The sequence below is a fragment of the Capsicum annuum genome, chromosome 3, assembly GCF_002878395.1.
Source record: "Capsicum annuum cultivar UCD-10X-F1 chromosome 3, UCD10Xv1.1, whole genome shotgun sequence".
In the NCBI taxonomy this organism is placed as follows: domain Eukaryota; kingdom Viridiplantae; phylum Streptophyta; class Magnoliopsida; order Solanales; family Solanaceae; genus Capsicum; species Capsicum annuum.
In genome coordinates, this window is record NC_061113.1 from 1,384,429 (window position 1) to 1,399,955 (window position 15,527).

The 15,527-nt window shown below is 35.5% G+C and overlaps 2 protein-coding genes and 1 pseudogene across 2 annotated transcripts; all 3 read right to left on the reverse strand.

Moving 5' to 3' along the window:
* Positions 1-3,047: 3,047 nt before the first annotated feature.
* LOC107866556 lies at positions 3,048-6,003 on the reverse strand (annotated as a pseudogene).
* A 1,082-nt stretch (positions 6,004-7,085) lies between these two features.
* Positions 7,086-9,725, reverse strand: LOC107866557 (geraniol 8-hydroxylase). The gene is made up of 3 exons (XM_016712589.2): positions 8,472-9,725; positions 8,096-8,380; positions 7,086-7,967 (listed from the first exon to the last, which is right to left on the reverse strand). The coding sequence occupies exons 1-3, from the start codon at positions 9,066-9,068 to the stop codon at positions 7,362-7,364; spliced, it is 1,488 nt and encodes a 495-aa protein (XP_016568075.1). The 5' UTR covers positions 9,069-9,725; the 3' UTR covers positions 7,086-7,361.
* A 1,880-nt stretch (positions 9,726-11,605) lies between these two features.
* Positions 11,606-15,417, reverse strand: LOC107864478 (auxin-induced protein PCNT115). Its single transcript, XM_016710841.2, has 5 exons — positions 15,096-15,417; positions 13,623-13,838; positions 13,197-13,369; positions 13,008-13,110; positions 11,606-12,145 (listed from the first exon to the last, which is right to left on the reverse strand). Exons 1-5 carry the CDS (start codon positions 15,309-15,311, stop codon positions 11,783-11,785), a joined length of 1,071 nt encoding a protein of 356 aa, XP_016566327.1. The 5' UTR covers positions 15,312-15,417; the 3' UTR covers positions 11,606-11,782.
* Positions 15,418-15,527: the final 110 nt, after the last annotated feature.

A 15,527-nucleotide genomic window follows, 5' to 3' on the forward strand; every position in this document is an offset into this window, starting at 1 on the left:
GAAAATAACAAATTATCAAAAGAATAGACTCTTTTTGTATTTTCACGTTTAAAATTCCTATACAAAATGAAACCTATGATTACCAAAGAAAAATCTTTTTTGGATTTTCAATTTTGAATTTCATATGAAAATGAAACTTCAACCTATTAAAGAAAAATCTTTTTTGTAGTTTTCTTTTAAAAATGTATATGAAACACTTACTCTAAATAAAGAGTGAAGAAAATCTTTTTAAATTTTTGAAATAAGATCAACCAATATGAAACCTACGACTATTGAGAAAAATGTTTTTTTCTTTTTTTTTTGTATTTTTCTTTTCAAGATATGTATGAAACACCTACTCTAAATAAAGAGTGGAAAAAATCTTTTTGAATTTTTTTAAATAAGATTCCCGAAGTAACAATAGGCTGCCTAAGTATCTCACTCCCGAAAGAGGAGAATCAGGGATGCGCAGTTCGTCCAGATTGGACAATTAATGATTAACTAATAGATTAACCCTAACTTAAGAGACATAACCAAAAACAAACAAACAAAATCTTTTTTGAATTTTTAATTAGACACTTCAACTAAAACTGACACCAACAATTACGAAGGAAAATATTTTTGGCATTTTCACTATATAAGAATGTACAAAGCTCCTATTGAAAGGAAAAAATATTTTTTGGAGTTTTTGAATTATGAATGCTTACTAAAGAAATAAAAGGAATTTATTTTTAACTTTTTTTATTTTTTTGGAAAATGAGTGCAAAAAATAAAAAAATATTTTTTTTTTTTTTGAATTTTTGAATTGTGAAAAACAAAAGCCATAAAGAACTCTAAAAACTACTAAATCTTTTTTTTTTTCACTCTTTTTTTCTTCTTTTTATTTTTTCAACAATTTCTTGCCTACACACTTTGCTTCTAACTCATGTTTTTGCCCAAACCAGTCGGTCAAATAACCTCGTTACCCTCAAAGATGCAACATTTAGCACGTAGGAATGCCTTAGAGGTGAGTCTTCTACAAAGGGCCAAGTGGGCCCTACTAGGTCTTCAATATGATGCACATAAGCATGACCTAAAATCTGACCTACGTTGGGGTTCACTAACAAGGCTGTTCGGGGGAGCGTATGGTCGATAGTGGCTGCTTTACTTTCCACCTACTCCATAACACCGACGACTCACCCTCTAAAATAAAGGTGACTCAACTAGAGGTCGTGTACAACACGTGTATTATGGACTTGTTGCAGAAAGAAGGCCTGGGGGTAGACACATGATGCCAGCTATAAAAGCGGTAACATATAGAATAAATACTGTACACAAAAATGCACAACAGTGATAACAATAACACAAACAATGTTTATACACCCATAATGCCAAACAAAGCCGATACGACTCCAAAAGTAAGATTGAATTCTGAAAAGATCTCCAACAGAGTCGCCAGAGCTGTCACACCCCTTTTTCGTACTCCAAAAGAAAGAATTCGTTTTAAGTTTCGAAAGGATTTTATTATTAAAGTGACAAAACAAGATTTATTTCGAAAAGGACTTTTTATATTCAAAACTCAAAGTCACCACTTGGCATAAATCGGGTGTACGAAGTCACCCTTGAATATCCTTTTTCAAAACAGATTTGACTCTTTAAAACTGATCCGCGAACAAAGATTCCGACTAAGGAATTCTGCTGACCGAGGGGAAGGTGTTAGGCACCCCTCAATCCCGTGGTTCGACCACGATCGCTTGGTAGAGCGTAGTGGCTGACTTTGACACCACTAGGGTATAAATCACACAAAACATGCAAAACAATCAAGCAAGCAAACAAGATAACACAATCCAAAATTTAGTATCCAGTCTAATTATACAATCCAAAAATAAATAATGCATAAAAATAAATCCTACTCTAAATTAATTCTAGACTAATGCTCTACCCGACGCCTCGGGCCTTTATCACGAACGTCCTCTGGGTACATGATACCTCGGGGCATTCCCCGGTGAATAAATATATACAGATACTTCGGGGCATTCCCCGGCCAAATTATACCATTGATTCAAAAGTGATAAAATAAAACAATTCCAACACATATTTCAAACATTCCAACAATCCACCAACTCAAAATTTTGCGTACCTGAGCCTAGTGCTTGCCTACCCGCTCGATGACATATCACGTTCAACATCAACAATGAATCAAAATACTATAATATTCACTTTTATCAATTTTCGATTCCCATTCCCCAAATAATCAATTTTAATCCTCCATGAGATATTATTTCATCACACGCCTTATAATTAATCCATAATCAAGGAAATCAAACACCAAATCAAAACAAACAATAATTTACATTACCATGGATCAACCAACACACCGGATTCAATTCAAAGCATAGAACACGACAAATAACGAAATAAAGAAGAAAAGGAAGAAAGGTGAATAGTCCCCCCTTTATGAATGTTACTGTGCGTGTATATAGCGTGTAAATGAATGAAAGTTGTTGGAAAATTTCTTGAAAAGTTCTCTCGTGGGCCCCACTTGAAAAGTTCTATTGTTACCATGTGGTCCCCCTCCCTTTTGTTATATTCCCTTTTTGTTGAAATGAAACCTGGGGTAGGGGTATGTTAAGTAGGTAGAGGGTGGGGTGGTGAGGGCATGGGCAGGGGTGAGGTGTTATTTTTTAATTGGAGGGGTTGTTAGAATAAGATAAAATTAGTTAGGAATTATTATTTTTCGTCTTTTTGTGAAGTAGTTATCACACGGGTGAAGGCATACACTAAGACGAGGATAAAATGGTAAGAATGCTTTCGGGGAGGGACAAAATTATGTGTCTGCAAATTTAAATTGAAGTCTTCTTTAATTTGAATATGCGATTTGAATTTTTTAAATAGACTGATTATGCTGTTGTTGTAGTATTATCGAAATATCCTTAGACACGACATTCATAATAATTGCATATCTCTATGTTTCTTTTATAAATAAATCTTGGCTGATATAAAGTTAGCTTTCAAATATACATAATTTTATAAGATCCACTAATTTTATAATTTTATAATCTTAGTGTATACATTGGGTGCATGAAAATTTTTACCGGCAGGGAGATAGATAATTCAATCTTGCAAAGACTTATGTACATAGGTGTCTTTAAAATTTAAACATTGTTACATTTATGAAGAAACTAATACAGATAATATTGCACAACAACCTTCATAATCTTCTTATTTTTACTCTCCTACGGTTTAAATAAAACTTTTAAAAGAAAAACGCGAAATGAAACCACACTCGAATAGGAACTAGGACTAGGGAGGATGACTTATTAGTAAAGCGACTAGATTCATTCAGAGGAATCATATAGCATAGGCATGATAAAACTTAGACGCACTCAGTGTTTACATCAAATCAGTACTGAAATGCTAGATATATATCTTCCGCATATTTAGTGTGATTTCTGATTGCGAGTATCTACTGATTGAGCAACATCAAAGAGGAGAAGGGATAGCTCGCAAAGGATGAGCTTTTGTTACAATGGCTCCAAATTTCTCCTCCATTTTCAAGTCTTTTGGCTCAATGTCTGCATCAAGTTTCCAATTGAAAGAATTCAACATCGAGCCCAACATTACTGGAACCAATTTCAATGCCAAGGGAAATCCACCGCATATTCTTCGACCAGCACCAAATGGAATCAATGCAAAATCTTTTCCTTGCACATCCAATTCCAAACTCCGGAATCTCTCAGGTTTAAACAGCAAGGAGTCCTCCTGCCAAAAAGAAGAATCTCGACCAATCGCCCATGCGTTGACTAGTATAATCTAACCCTTCGGGATGACATAATCATACAATTCAACATCCTGGTCCACTCTGCGTGGGATTAAGAATGGAGCTGGTGGATGCGTTCTTAATGTTTCCTTCATGATAAATTGCAAGTAAGGGAGTCGGGATACATCAGCTTCTTCTATTGGTTTTCCTTTTCCAACGACTTCTGCAAGCTCAGCTTGAGCTTTCTTCACAATTTCTGGTTGTCCAAGTATTTCTGCCATTGCCCATTCTAATGTACTTGTAGTTGTATCGATACCGCCAATAAATAAGTCCTGTAACATTTTGTAATTCTCTCAAATAAACTTAAAAATAATTTGAACTATCATGTCATGTTTTCTTAACCATGCATCGAATACAACTATCAATCAATACATGAAAAAATTACATATGTTCGCCAGCTGACTATTCAAACTTGAGTAGAGTGCAAAGAAGTTCATAGTACTTCTAGTGTATGCATCTGAAATAAAAGATCATAGCTAGGTGGAGGTGCACATATCAAAGGACTCTTAAGAATGATTATTAGTAGGGATAAATGTGACGTTTAATGAATTTCTCTACAAGACAGTCGAAGAAAGAAGACAGTAAAATATGCAAATCAGGTGTCGATGACTGCATAGAGCTAGAAATTCATGAATCCCAGCTAGCTCTAATCAATAGTCAAGAAATAGGTGGAGTGGATGAGGTGCAAGCTCTTGATCTACATGATAATGATGATGCACTTGTGCAATGACAACCGCAAAACATTATTATCATACAGCCGGAGCGAGGATAACGATCAGTCGACCATCAATGTATGCAAATGTAGTTGATAGGTATATCCTTGGATACACAAATCTTGTGGAATTTGCACTGTTAGCTATAGAGATATTTGAGTTGTTTAAGCATAATAGATAACCGAAAACTATTTCGAGTACAAAAGCTAATCAATGAGTTGGTGCTCTAGGTGAAAAGAATGAGTCTCTGAAGAAGACTCAATGGATCAACAAGTATATACCCTGTTAGAGTGTTGTGTTGTGGTCCATTACAAAGTCCCATATCGGTACTACAAAGTATTGGTCTGTGGTTTTTATAGCCTTGGGCTCTCCCACCTTAATAGCTAGCTTTTGGTGTACGGTTCTCCTAAGGTTGCAACTCTGGTATCAGAGCCAGATGGTGACGCCGGTATGGCGGTGTTCAGCTTAAAGGATAAGAGAAGAGAACTAACCAGGAGCATGGACTCTAACTGATTTTGATTGATCTCTTCAGGATTTTCTGCACTGTGGTTGAGAAATACTTCTAAAATATCATTCTTCTCACTGTGGTTCCTTTTCTTCTCCTCCAACCGCTCATTGATCAAATCACCAAAAAGTTTAAACAACTTACCAAGGTGGATGTTTGCTCGATACCTTATTCTTTGAGGATCAATCTTTTCAAGTATGGGGAAATAATCCACTAGGTTGATCTTCCCCGCAACATCAACAATGCCCGAGACCGCGTCCTTCAACTCATCAACCTTTAAATTTTAAAAATGATTGATTTCTTAGATGGTCAATCAACTTATAGGTTATTAAACAGTGATATATCAAAATTTATTTTTAATGAAAGCGATATCACGAATCCACAATAAATTGAGATTAAAAAGTTATTCAGTTCTACCTTTGAATCTGAAAAAGGATCAGCCAAGTCCTTGGAGAAAAGGGTGTTGGACAACAAATTGAGAATAGTCTTGAAAGCAACACGACCTAGCTATATCCACGACTTTCCCTTCTTGACTACATTTTGCACAATAAGCAATCAACTCTTTCACCTTTTGAGATCTTAGATGTTGATTTGCGTCAAGTCTATTTGAAGAGAAGAGGTTGATGTTCAAGATTCTCCGAAGCATTCACCATTGAGGACAAACAGGAAGCCATGCCACGGAAAATTGATAATGGTTCTGTGCTTGAAGGGCATCAAGGATAAATCTAGAGGAAAAGGCTAAGTCTTGTTTTTGAACGACTTGTTTTGCAATAGACGATGAAGAAATGACCACTGCTGTTGTTTGGCCTAGTTTTAAACTCGTAATTGGACCATATCTTTTTCGCAAGATTGGCCAGTGATGCATGGGGCTTTGCACCTAATAAGTGAAGGTTTCCAATAATTGGCCATGGTGGAAGTTTTTCGCTGCTTTTGCTCGATAATTTTGCTATAATATAAAGAAAACTCAAGGTAAAAATTGATCAGAACACAAGTGTATAACAGTCCATGATGCCTAGTTCTCCCACTCTATTCCTTCAACTTTACTTTACATTACTTTACCAAAATATATAAGTGAACAGGAGAAGTACGAATGCTACACCAAAAAGTTGTTCAGCGTGCAATACTGACTAACAATGGGACCTTTGTCATTTTACAGAGAAGAGATGTGTTGAACGTCATTCATCTTACAAAGTTACGTTTGAAACATGTGTCTCGCTACCTACTGTATGTGTTATATTAGGCTCGAGCTGTGTAATTTACTGGCTTCTTTATATCCATAACGTGCCCATGGTCAAGTAATTTTTGCTGTCACTGCATAGAACTTCATTTTTGGGACAAAAAAATCCTAATATTTTTACCATACTATAACTATAATTCCCCTTGAAGCATATCCTTGTTTTGGTCAAGCAAAAGTGGACAGTTAATATGCATTGCAAACCTCATTGATTCGACTTATACAGTATTAGATAATCTATAACTGATCACTTTTGGCTTCCTTTTCAAATAAAGACTCAATTGCTTACTTGTCCAAGTGATGTCCTTTATTTGGGTATCAAAGTAACTAGCCGCGATTTCAATTAGCACGTGCGTATCAATCCGATGCTGATAGTATACAAATCGATGTAGTTAACAACAAGTCGTTTTAAGCTGGCCGCACATGAAGCTCTAACATTGCAGGGATCTCCAACTATTTCTATTGTTACATTTGCCAAAGTACTAATTCAACTCTTTCTCTCATTCCTCCCTCCAAAGCTTGCCGCGGTTATATATATTAGGGACCCTGTATATTAACATCAATAAAAAAATAAAAATAAAAAAAAATTTACACTAGATTATATTGAAGACAGATTATGTTCATGATGGTTACAATGATCTTCGCAACTCTCTAATCATATACTTTAATAAAGAGAGTGATCGTCATATGTGGCACGATATGATAACTTACCTCACACGTACACGCTAATTGCTTACTCTTTGTTACACTGCCTGATGCAGAAAACACTCAAACATATGCTAGTTACTCAATCGCATTTGGAAAGGATAGAGTGTGCGTAGATTTTACCCTACCTCGTGGTGGTAGAGAGTTGACAATAATGTTATTGCTAACTCAAAAAGTAATTATTTCTCAATTACATCTCAAACTCTAATTAACAATGAATAAGTTGTCAAACAATAGACCACTCACCTAAATTATTAACTTTAGGTATTCGTATTTGTTTGACACATTTTTCGATGTTTACATCAAATCAATACTGAATGTCAGATATATCTTTTGTATACAAACACGTATTTAATCTCTACTTTTTAAAGTTAAAATGTTTAATTTCTTATTGCGGATAAGCTAGTATACAGTGATTCAACAACATCAAAGAGGAGATGGGATAACTCGCAAAGGATGAGCTTTGGATAAGATGGCTCCAAATTTCTCTTCCATGTCCAAGTCTTTTGGCTCTATGCCTGCCTCAAGTTTCCAAATGAACGAATTCAACATCGAGCCTAACATTACTGGAATCAATTTCAATGCTAAGGGAAATCCAGGACATATTCTTCGGCCAGAACCAAATGGAATCAAATCAAAATCATTTCCTCGCACATCCAATTCTAAACTCTTGAATCTCTCAGGTTTAAACACCAAAGGGTCCTTCCAAAAAGAAGAATCTCGACCAATCGCCCACACATTGACCAGTGCCATTGAACCCTTCGGGATGATATAGTCATACAATTCAACATCTTGGTCCACTATGCGAGGGATTAACAATGGAGCTGGTGGATGCAGTCTTAATGTTTCTTTGACGATAAATTGCAAGTAAGGAAGTCGAGATACATCTGGTTCTTCTATTGGTTTTCCTTTTCCAATGACTTCTGCAAGCTCAGCTTGAGCTTTCTTCAGAATTTCTTGTTGTCTAAGTATTTCTGCCATTGCCCATTCTAATATGCTGGTAGTTGTATCAATAGCACCAATAAATAAGTCCTGTAACATTTTGTTATTCTCTCAAATAAACTTAAAGAATATTTTAAACTAGCATGTCATGTTTTCTTAACCATGAAAATTTACATCGTTATTTTCAAATTTAACGGATAAACGAGAAGAGAACGAACCATTAGCATGGAATTTAAATGATTTTGACAGATCTCTTCAGGATTTTCAGCACTGTGGTTGAGAAACACATCTAAAATGTCACTCTTCTCAGTGTGGTTCCTTTTCTTTTCCTCCAACCGCTCATTGATCAAACCACCAAAGAGTTTGAACAACTTACCAAGATGGATGTTTGTGCGATACCTTATTCTTTGTGGATCAATCTTTTCAAGTATGGGGAAATAATCCACTAGGTTGATCTTCCCAGCAACATCAACGATGCTTGAAATCACGTCCATCAACTCAGCCTTTTAGATTTTAGAAAGAATCATGAATAGAAATGACATCGACAGAATTTTTAATGAAAGTGCTATTAATAATCATGTTATTCAGTTCTACCTTTGCATCCGAAAAAGGATCAGCCAAGTCCCTGGAGAAAAGGGTGTTGGACAACAAGTTGAGATTAGTCTTGAAAGCAACTTCACCTATATCCACAACTTTAGCTTCTTGACTACATTTTGCACAATAAGCAATCAATTCTTTCACCTTTTGAGAACTTAGATTTTGATTTGCGTCAAGCCTATTTGAAGAGATGAGGTTGGTGTTCAAGATTCTCCGAAGCATTCGCCATTGGGGACAAACAGGAAGCCATGTCAAAGAAAATCTGCAATAGTTGTGTGCTTGAAGGGCATCAGGGATAAATCTAGTACAAAAGGCTAAGTCTTGTTTCTGAAGGACTTGTTTTGCTATAGTCGATGAAGAAATGACCACTATTGTTATTTGGCCTGCTTTTAAACTCATGATTGAACCATAAGCTTTTGCAAGATTGGCCAGTGATACATGTGGTTTCGCACCTAACAAGTGAAAGTTTCCAATAATTGGCCATGGTGATGGTCCTGGTGGAAGTTTTTTGCTGCCACTACTGGATAATCTCGCAATAATATAAAGAAAACTCAAGGCAAAAATCGATCCCAACACAAGTGTATAATAATCCATGATGCCTAGTTCTCCAACTCTCTTTGTACTTTAACAGAAAAGAGATGTGTTGAACATCATTCATCTCACAAAGTTACATGTATTTACTTGAAATATGTATCTCGACACCTTTTCCCTTTGAAGTTAATCTCTCTCTCACTCAATATTTCTCTCTATACAGAAGAAATAGTCTTATTTTTACACAAAAAAACTGTTGAACTACTAAGTACGATACAACTTGAGCCTACTTGTGTAATTTACCGGCTTCCCTATGTCCACAGCATGAAGGGGAGCCTTGGAGTAACCGGTAAAATTGTTGTCACGTGACCAGGAGGTAATGGGTTCAAGCCTTGAAAACAGTCTCTGGCAGAAATGCAAGGTAAGACAGCGTACAATACACCCTTATCCCCGGACCATGCGCATAGCAAACACTTTAGTGTACCGGGCTGCCCTTTGTCCTATGTCCACATCATGCCCCATGGTCAAGTAATTTACGCTGTCACTGCACAGAACTTTAATTTTAGGACATAAATACATTTTTCATTTTATTTTTATTTTTCCCTTATCCTAATTTGTTTATTTTTAGCATATCCTTGTTTTGGTCAAGCAAAGTGGACAGTCAATATGCATGGCATACCTCATTGGTTGGACTTATATATATAGTGAGATCATCTATAACTGAACATTTTTGATGACTTCTTTTGACTCTCAATTGCTGACTTTCAAGTAGGGGTGTACATAGTTCGGGTTGGTTTGATTTTTTATTGAAAAAAAAATCAAATCAATTATGTCGGTTTATTAAAATTATAAATTAAATCAAACTAACATAAAATTAATTTTTTCTGTTTAGGTTTTAGTCGGTTCTTTCGTTTTTTGTTTTTTTTTTCGTTTTTCTTGATTTTTTTTATAATATTTATTTTTGACAATTATATTGTGATTGAAGTTTAGATCAAGTATGTTTTCACTCATGCGCTAATGAAAAACCACAATTATGAAAAATTGAGGAGCAAAAAACTATCTTGAAACTAAAAAATAAGATGAAGAGTGAAAAGTTTAGGTTTTAAGTTTATATTGGATTTTGGATCATTTTATTAGCAATTAATGGATAAATATTACAACTTAAAGGCCCAAATAGGAATATATATATATATATATATATATATATATATATATATATATATATATGCATCTATTTTCTAAATATTGAAAATTAATAAGACTAATTGAAAAGTATTTAAAAAATAGATTATAATTAATATTTTATGTATAAAAAGTTAAATTATATACATACATATATATATCTATAATATATTAAAAGTGGGAATATCCTTAGAAAAGTAAATTGAACATTTTACCCTTCATTGAAATCCTTGTTTTAAACAAAATCGTCTTTTTCACTATTTTTTCCTAATATTTAAAAAAAAAATCATCTTTTTCACTATTTTGTCCTAATATTTAAGGATGGGATCTTACCAGCAGTTTCCGAAAAGTCTAGTAGTGCTTGTTCCTTGCTTATTCATGAAATTGCCGGAGTTAACTGAGAAAGTTCAAGTAAAACGCTTGTGCAAATGAACGGGAGCCTTGGAGTAGCAAGTAAAGTTGTTGCAGCCATGACCTAAAAGGTCATGGATTCAAAATGCGAAAACAGCCTCTCGCAGAAATGTAGGATATGACTACATACTATAAACTTTTATGCTTTGATCATTTCTCAAATTCCACGCATATTTAGATCGAACTTTAGTGCACTGAACTGTCCTTTTTATATGTATAGTACAAATGAAAACCAAATTGAATTCAGAATTTAAATTTCGTGAATTCATTTAAGTTTTTGATATTAAATTATTGTACAAGATATTTTTGCACATATATAATTTTAATTATATAAATATTTTTGTTAAATAATGGAGGACTGTGATATGCACGTGGCAGCTGGTCGGGTAGGACATTTGGACAAAGGTTATGGAGAGTGACAAGGCCTATGTATGCACATGCTTCATTTATTGCTAATAGAGACCATAGGGGTTGTATGAGCGTTTTATTGCCTATTATGTTATCATATTCCCTCTGCTTTAATTTGTTAATTTGTTTGTTTTAATTTGTTAATTTGTTTGTTTGATTTAAATTAAGTACGGAGTTTAAGAAAGCAAAAGCATTTCTGAATTTTGTAACCTTGATTGAAAGGCACTTACAATATATAAAATTAAAAATATTCGTCAATTTTATGGCCTCATGTATTGCTTGTGAAAAGCTAAAAGTACCAATTGAAGGACACACAAATTAGCCCAGACACTACCATCCATCGATTTGTTGACTCCGGCCAAATAAAGAAATAGATATGAATGATCATACACATTTGGTAAGGCAATGAAAGGGCAGCCCGGTAAATTAAAGCTCACGCTATGCACGGAATTCGGGGACAGACCGGACCACAAGGGTATATTGTACGCTGTCTCAGCTTGATTTCACGTAACAACAACTTTACCAATTACTCCAAGGTTTCCTTCTATGATAAGGCAATGGGGTACTAATTACCAGTAATGTACTCCATAGTAAAAGTATACAAAAAGAAACATGAATTTTCTTATTCAAACCATCAGCAAATGGCACAATAGTAGTTTGATATAGAGAAATATACTTTCTCAGTGCATAGAGTGGGCAACACAAGAACAACTCAACTCAACACATAGACACTAATTAGGCAAATGCATCATTTATATTCCTAAACTTAGTCAAGCCTATCTGCTCATTTGTTCCAAACCAGACTTAGCCTTCCATGCTGAAAGGAGTGGAGTTTCTGAATTTTTATAAGTATTCATACCGGGAATATATCGATCACCCTGGACTGCATTGGCTGAACCAATGGATTCTAGCTCTGCCATGTCTTCTGAAGATAAGTTTACGGACAGAGCTCCAACGTTCTGGTTGAAGTTTTCGATCTTAGTGGTGCCCGGGATGGGAAACACGTCATTTCCTTGGTGGTGTACCCACGCCAAAGCTAGTTGAGAGGGGGTGCATCCCTTCTTAGCTGCCATTTGACAAATACGATCGTACAACTTTTTGTTTTGCTCAAGATTTTCAGCTTGGAACCTTGGCAGATGCTGCAAAATTAAAGATCGATTCAAGTCCAACGAAGACATGACTTAACTTCCACAATACCGGCTCAGTAAACAGAGGAAAACAAATACTAACACTAAACATCACGAAGGAGAGCTTTGGATACCAATTCAGAAAATGGCAATATGTATTGTAGGCAAAACAATGTACACAAAAACGTGTAGAAGTTTACCTTCTGCTGTTGGCCATAAGTCGATCAACAAAAAACTGATGGCATAATACATAAACATACACTCAAAATTGGCCTCAGCTGGCAAATAACCATTCTAATTCGAGAGTGCACATCTAGACACCACAACTAGGTATTAACTAGAAACTAAATACTCCAACTTGTCCCCATTGAGTCTCGTGGACACCCGCTGATGGGGCACATACATTTTGGAAGTGTCTAGATGACCATTTTGTAAGTTGGAGTTTTCAACTGAGACAGTTGAGAGAGTTAAGGTGTCTGAATAAGTATACTCAAAATTGGAGTATTTATCCGCTGGTTGAGGCCAAGTTTGAATGTCTGTTAAAGTATATACGCCAAAACTGATGCTTCCATCCGGTGAGCGTGTAAGTTTTTTCCCACAACATAAAATGCTAGAAAGCAAAGACGTAGAAACTTCTTCAAAAACATGTCTTTTTCGACAGAAGTGGACTTTGCATACATACATAAATACATTTGATACCAACTATTGAAAGCGTTTACCCCTAGTAATAACGTCCAGATCAAATAACTTAGGATTCGAAATCCTTACTTCCCTAAAACAAGTAAATATGCTCGCAACAAAAATACATTAATGCACTTAAACATGATATCAACATGTTTGAAATCCGAAAAAACAACGAAAAATAAAAGCAAACCTTTCGGTAGTCTCCATTTGACATTTCCTCAAGGAGCTTCGGACCTGATGACAAAAAGCCACGCCCTAGTGGACTGTATGCCACAATCCCAATCCCGAGTTCTCTAAACAGTTAACAGATACGCGAAATCAGGACTTCACATTGCTATAAACCTCAAACACGAAAAACTAACAGAAAGAAGATAAAAACCTGCAAGTAGGGATTATTTCTTCCTCTACATCTCTCGACCATAGTGACCATTCTAATTGTACTGCTGTTATTGGATGAACTGCATGTGCTCTCCTGATTGTTGATGCTGAAGCCTCCGATAGACCAATATATTTTATTTTACCCTCTTCGACCAGCTTCTTAAGTTCTCCAACCTAGTAAAACAGGAATCTCGAAGGAGTAAGAAATGTAAAGACACAATATACCAACTCGACTTAATTGGTCACCACGAAACTGTATGGAGGTCTACGACACAACTCTTTAAAATCTACTCATACATGAGCGGTTCATCAAGCTCGCAGATGTAAACCTCTTCCACAGTAGCCATCCTCAGAGTAAGATCAAATATTCCATCATTTTCAGAATAAGTAACGATGAAGAGTCGTGAATGGAAAAAATAGAACTCACCGTGATTTCAATGGGCACACGCGTATCAACTCGGTGCTGATAGTACAAGTCTATGCAGTCAACATCAAGCCGCTTTAAGCTAGCCTCACATGCTGCCCTTACGTAGGCTGTATCTCCATGCACTTCTCTCTTTCCTTCTGCTTTCTTTTCGTCTCCTAAAACAATACCAAATTTTGTTGCTAATACAACTCGCTCTCTCATCCCTCCCTTCAACGCCTACATCGATACATAATTATCACAACTTAAAGCAACAAGTTCTCGCAGACAGATTGAATAAAGCAACAACAACGACACTATACTCAGTGTAATTCCACAAGCGGGATAAAAATGTACTACAAGAAACGGTTAAAATTTCCCAGTTGCTTACGTGAGGGATGAATAAACCTTAAGAGTGTGGTTTATGGTTGATGAAGTCGAGGCAAACTTTGAAAAGTTCGATTTAAATATCAGTGGAGACAGAAAAATACATCAAAAGAGGGATTTTTTTTTCTTCCATCTATCTGTGCTTTGGTGTGTAGAGTTCTTGATGCATATGCTAGTGGGAGGTAGCAGGGACCAGTAAAATCATCAAGCTACGCGGAAGCTGACCTGGGCACTACTTCTATAAGAAAAAATCTACGCAGAGAGTGCGGAAAATCCAAGTTCACTACACTTATTGTTTCTGTGTACCTCATATTAAGAAAACAACATTCCAAAACAATAACTATTTCGCGGAAAAAAAAAAACAAGAATCATGCGTATCTTATTATTACAACTGAATACAGGTTTGAAGAATCATGTACAAGACTGTAAGTTCTGAGAACAATCCTATTCTGCATATGTAAACGAAAAAAAGTATTACAGATCAAACACCAGTAATCTAAGTTGCTCGGACTCTCCAGAAATATTGCCGCACCCATGTCAGATCCTTCAAAAATACACTATTGGAGTATCCGACACACACCCGCAAACATTTTTTAAGAGTCCGAGCAACTTAGCCAGTAAGTAACTATTACAATTGAATACCCTCCGACTCAATTTATGTGATACGTTTTCATTTTTAATCAAAGAATTATCTCTTTGTATATCTAGTCATAATTTAACGAGATAAGCATCCAGTAGCCCCCGAATCATGGCTAAAGTTGCTACGACACACTCTAACTTTAATTTTTAGCCACAAAATATCTACTCCCTTACTTTCAATTATTGATTTTTCTTTTTCTTTTTTTGGCCAACTCTTTAATTTGACACGTTTAAGATCAGAAGCCTAAAAACGCATTCTGCATATCTTTAGTTCAAAACTATAAGATTTAAAAGTCTGTTTTCACTTTCTTAAACTCTGTATCAAGTCAAAATCAAACAAACAAATTGGAACGGAGAAGCAATCACATAAACCTCTAGCAAAACACCACAACCAAATAAAGGTATATAACTATTAAATCATTACGTACAACCAACCTAATGCGTAAACTCAAAAGAAGTTGAATAACATACTTTACCAATGAGGATTTCATTAGTATAAGGTCCATAAACATCAGAAGTATCAAGAAAGGTGACACCAGATTTAATGGCATGGTGAATGAGTTGAATCATTTCATCATCAGGTTTTGGAGGTCCATAAAATGCAGACATCCCCATACAACCAAGTCCTTGTGCTGATACTTCAAGTCCATCTGACCCCAATTTCATTATTCTTGGTACATTTGCCATTGATGCTTATTTACTCTGCAAATATGTTATGGACTGTGTGTGGTTGACTGAAGATGGACTTGGATAAGTAGGTAAGTACGGAGAAATTTTATTTTGAATGAGACACCTCGTACGTATTTATTATTTGACATTTCGCATTTATGGGACCCACCTCTCTTTACTTTGCCACCTCTCATGTTCTTCTCACATTTCTTTTTTTTTTTCTTTCTTTCTTTC

Bases quoted from the DNA above. Each gene is read 5' to 3' on its own strand.
- LOC107866557 (XM_016712589.2), bottom strand. From the start codon at position 9,068: ATGGATTATTATACACTTGTGTTGGGATCGATTTTTGCCTTGAGTTTT. The intron at 8,381-8,471 runs GTAGAACTGAAT...AAAATCTAAAAG, and splicing joins ATCCTTTTTCGGATGCAAAG to GCTGAGTTGATGGACGTGAT. The intron at 7,968-8,095 runs GTTCGTTCTCTT...AAAATGTTACAG, and splicing joins ATTTAAATTCCATGCTAATG to GACTTATTTATTGGTGCTAT.
- LOC107864478 (XM_016710841.2), bottom strand. From the start codon at position 15,311: ATGGCAAATGTACCAAGAATAATGAAATTGGGGTCAGATGGACTTGAA. The intron at 13,370-13,622 runs GTGAGTTCTATT...CTGTTTTACTAG, and splicing joins GTGTGCCCATTGAAATCACG to GTTGGAGAACTTAAGAAGCT. The intron at 13,111-13,196 runs GTTTTTATCTTC...TTAACTGTTTAG, and splicing joins GAAATAATCCCTACTTGCAG to AGAACTCGGGATTGGGATTG.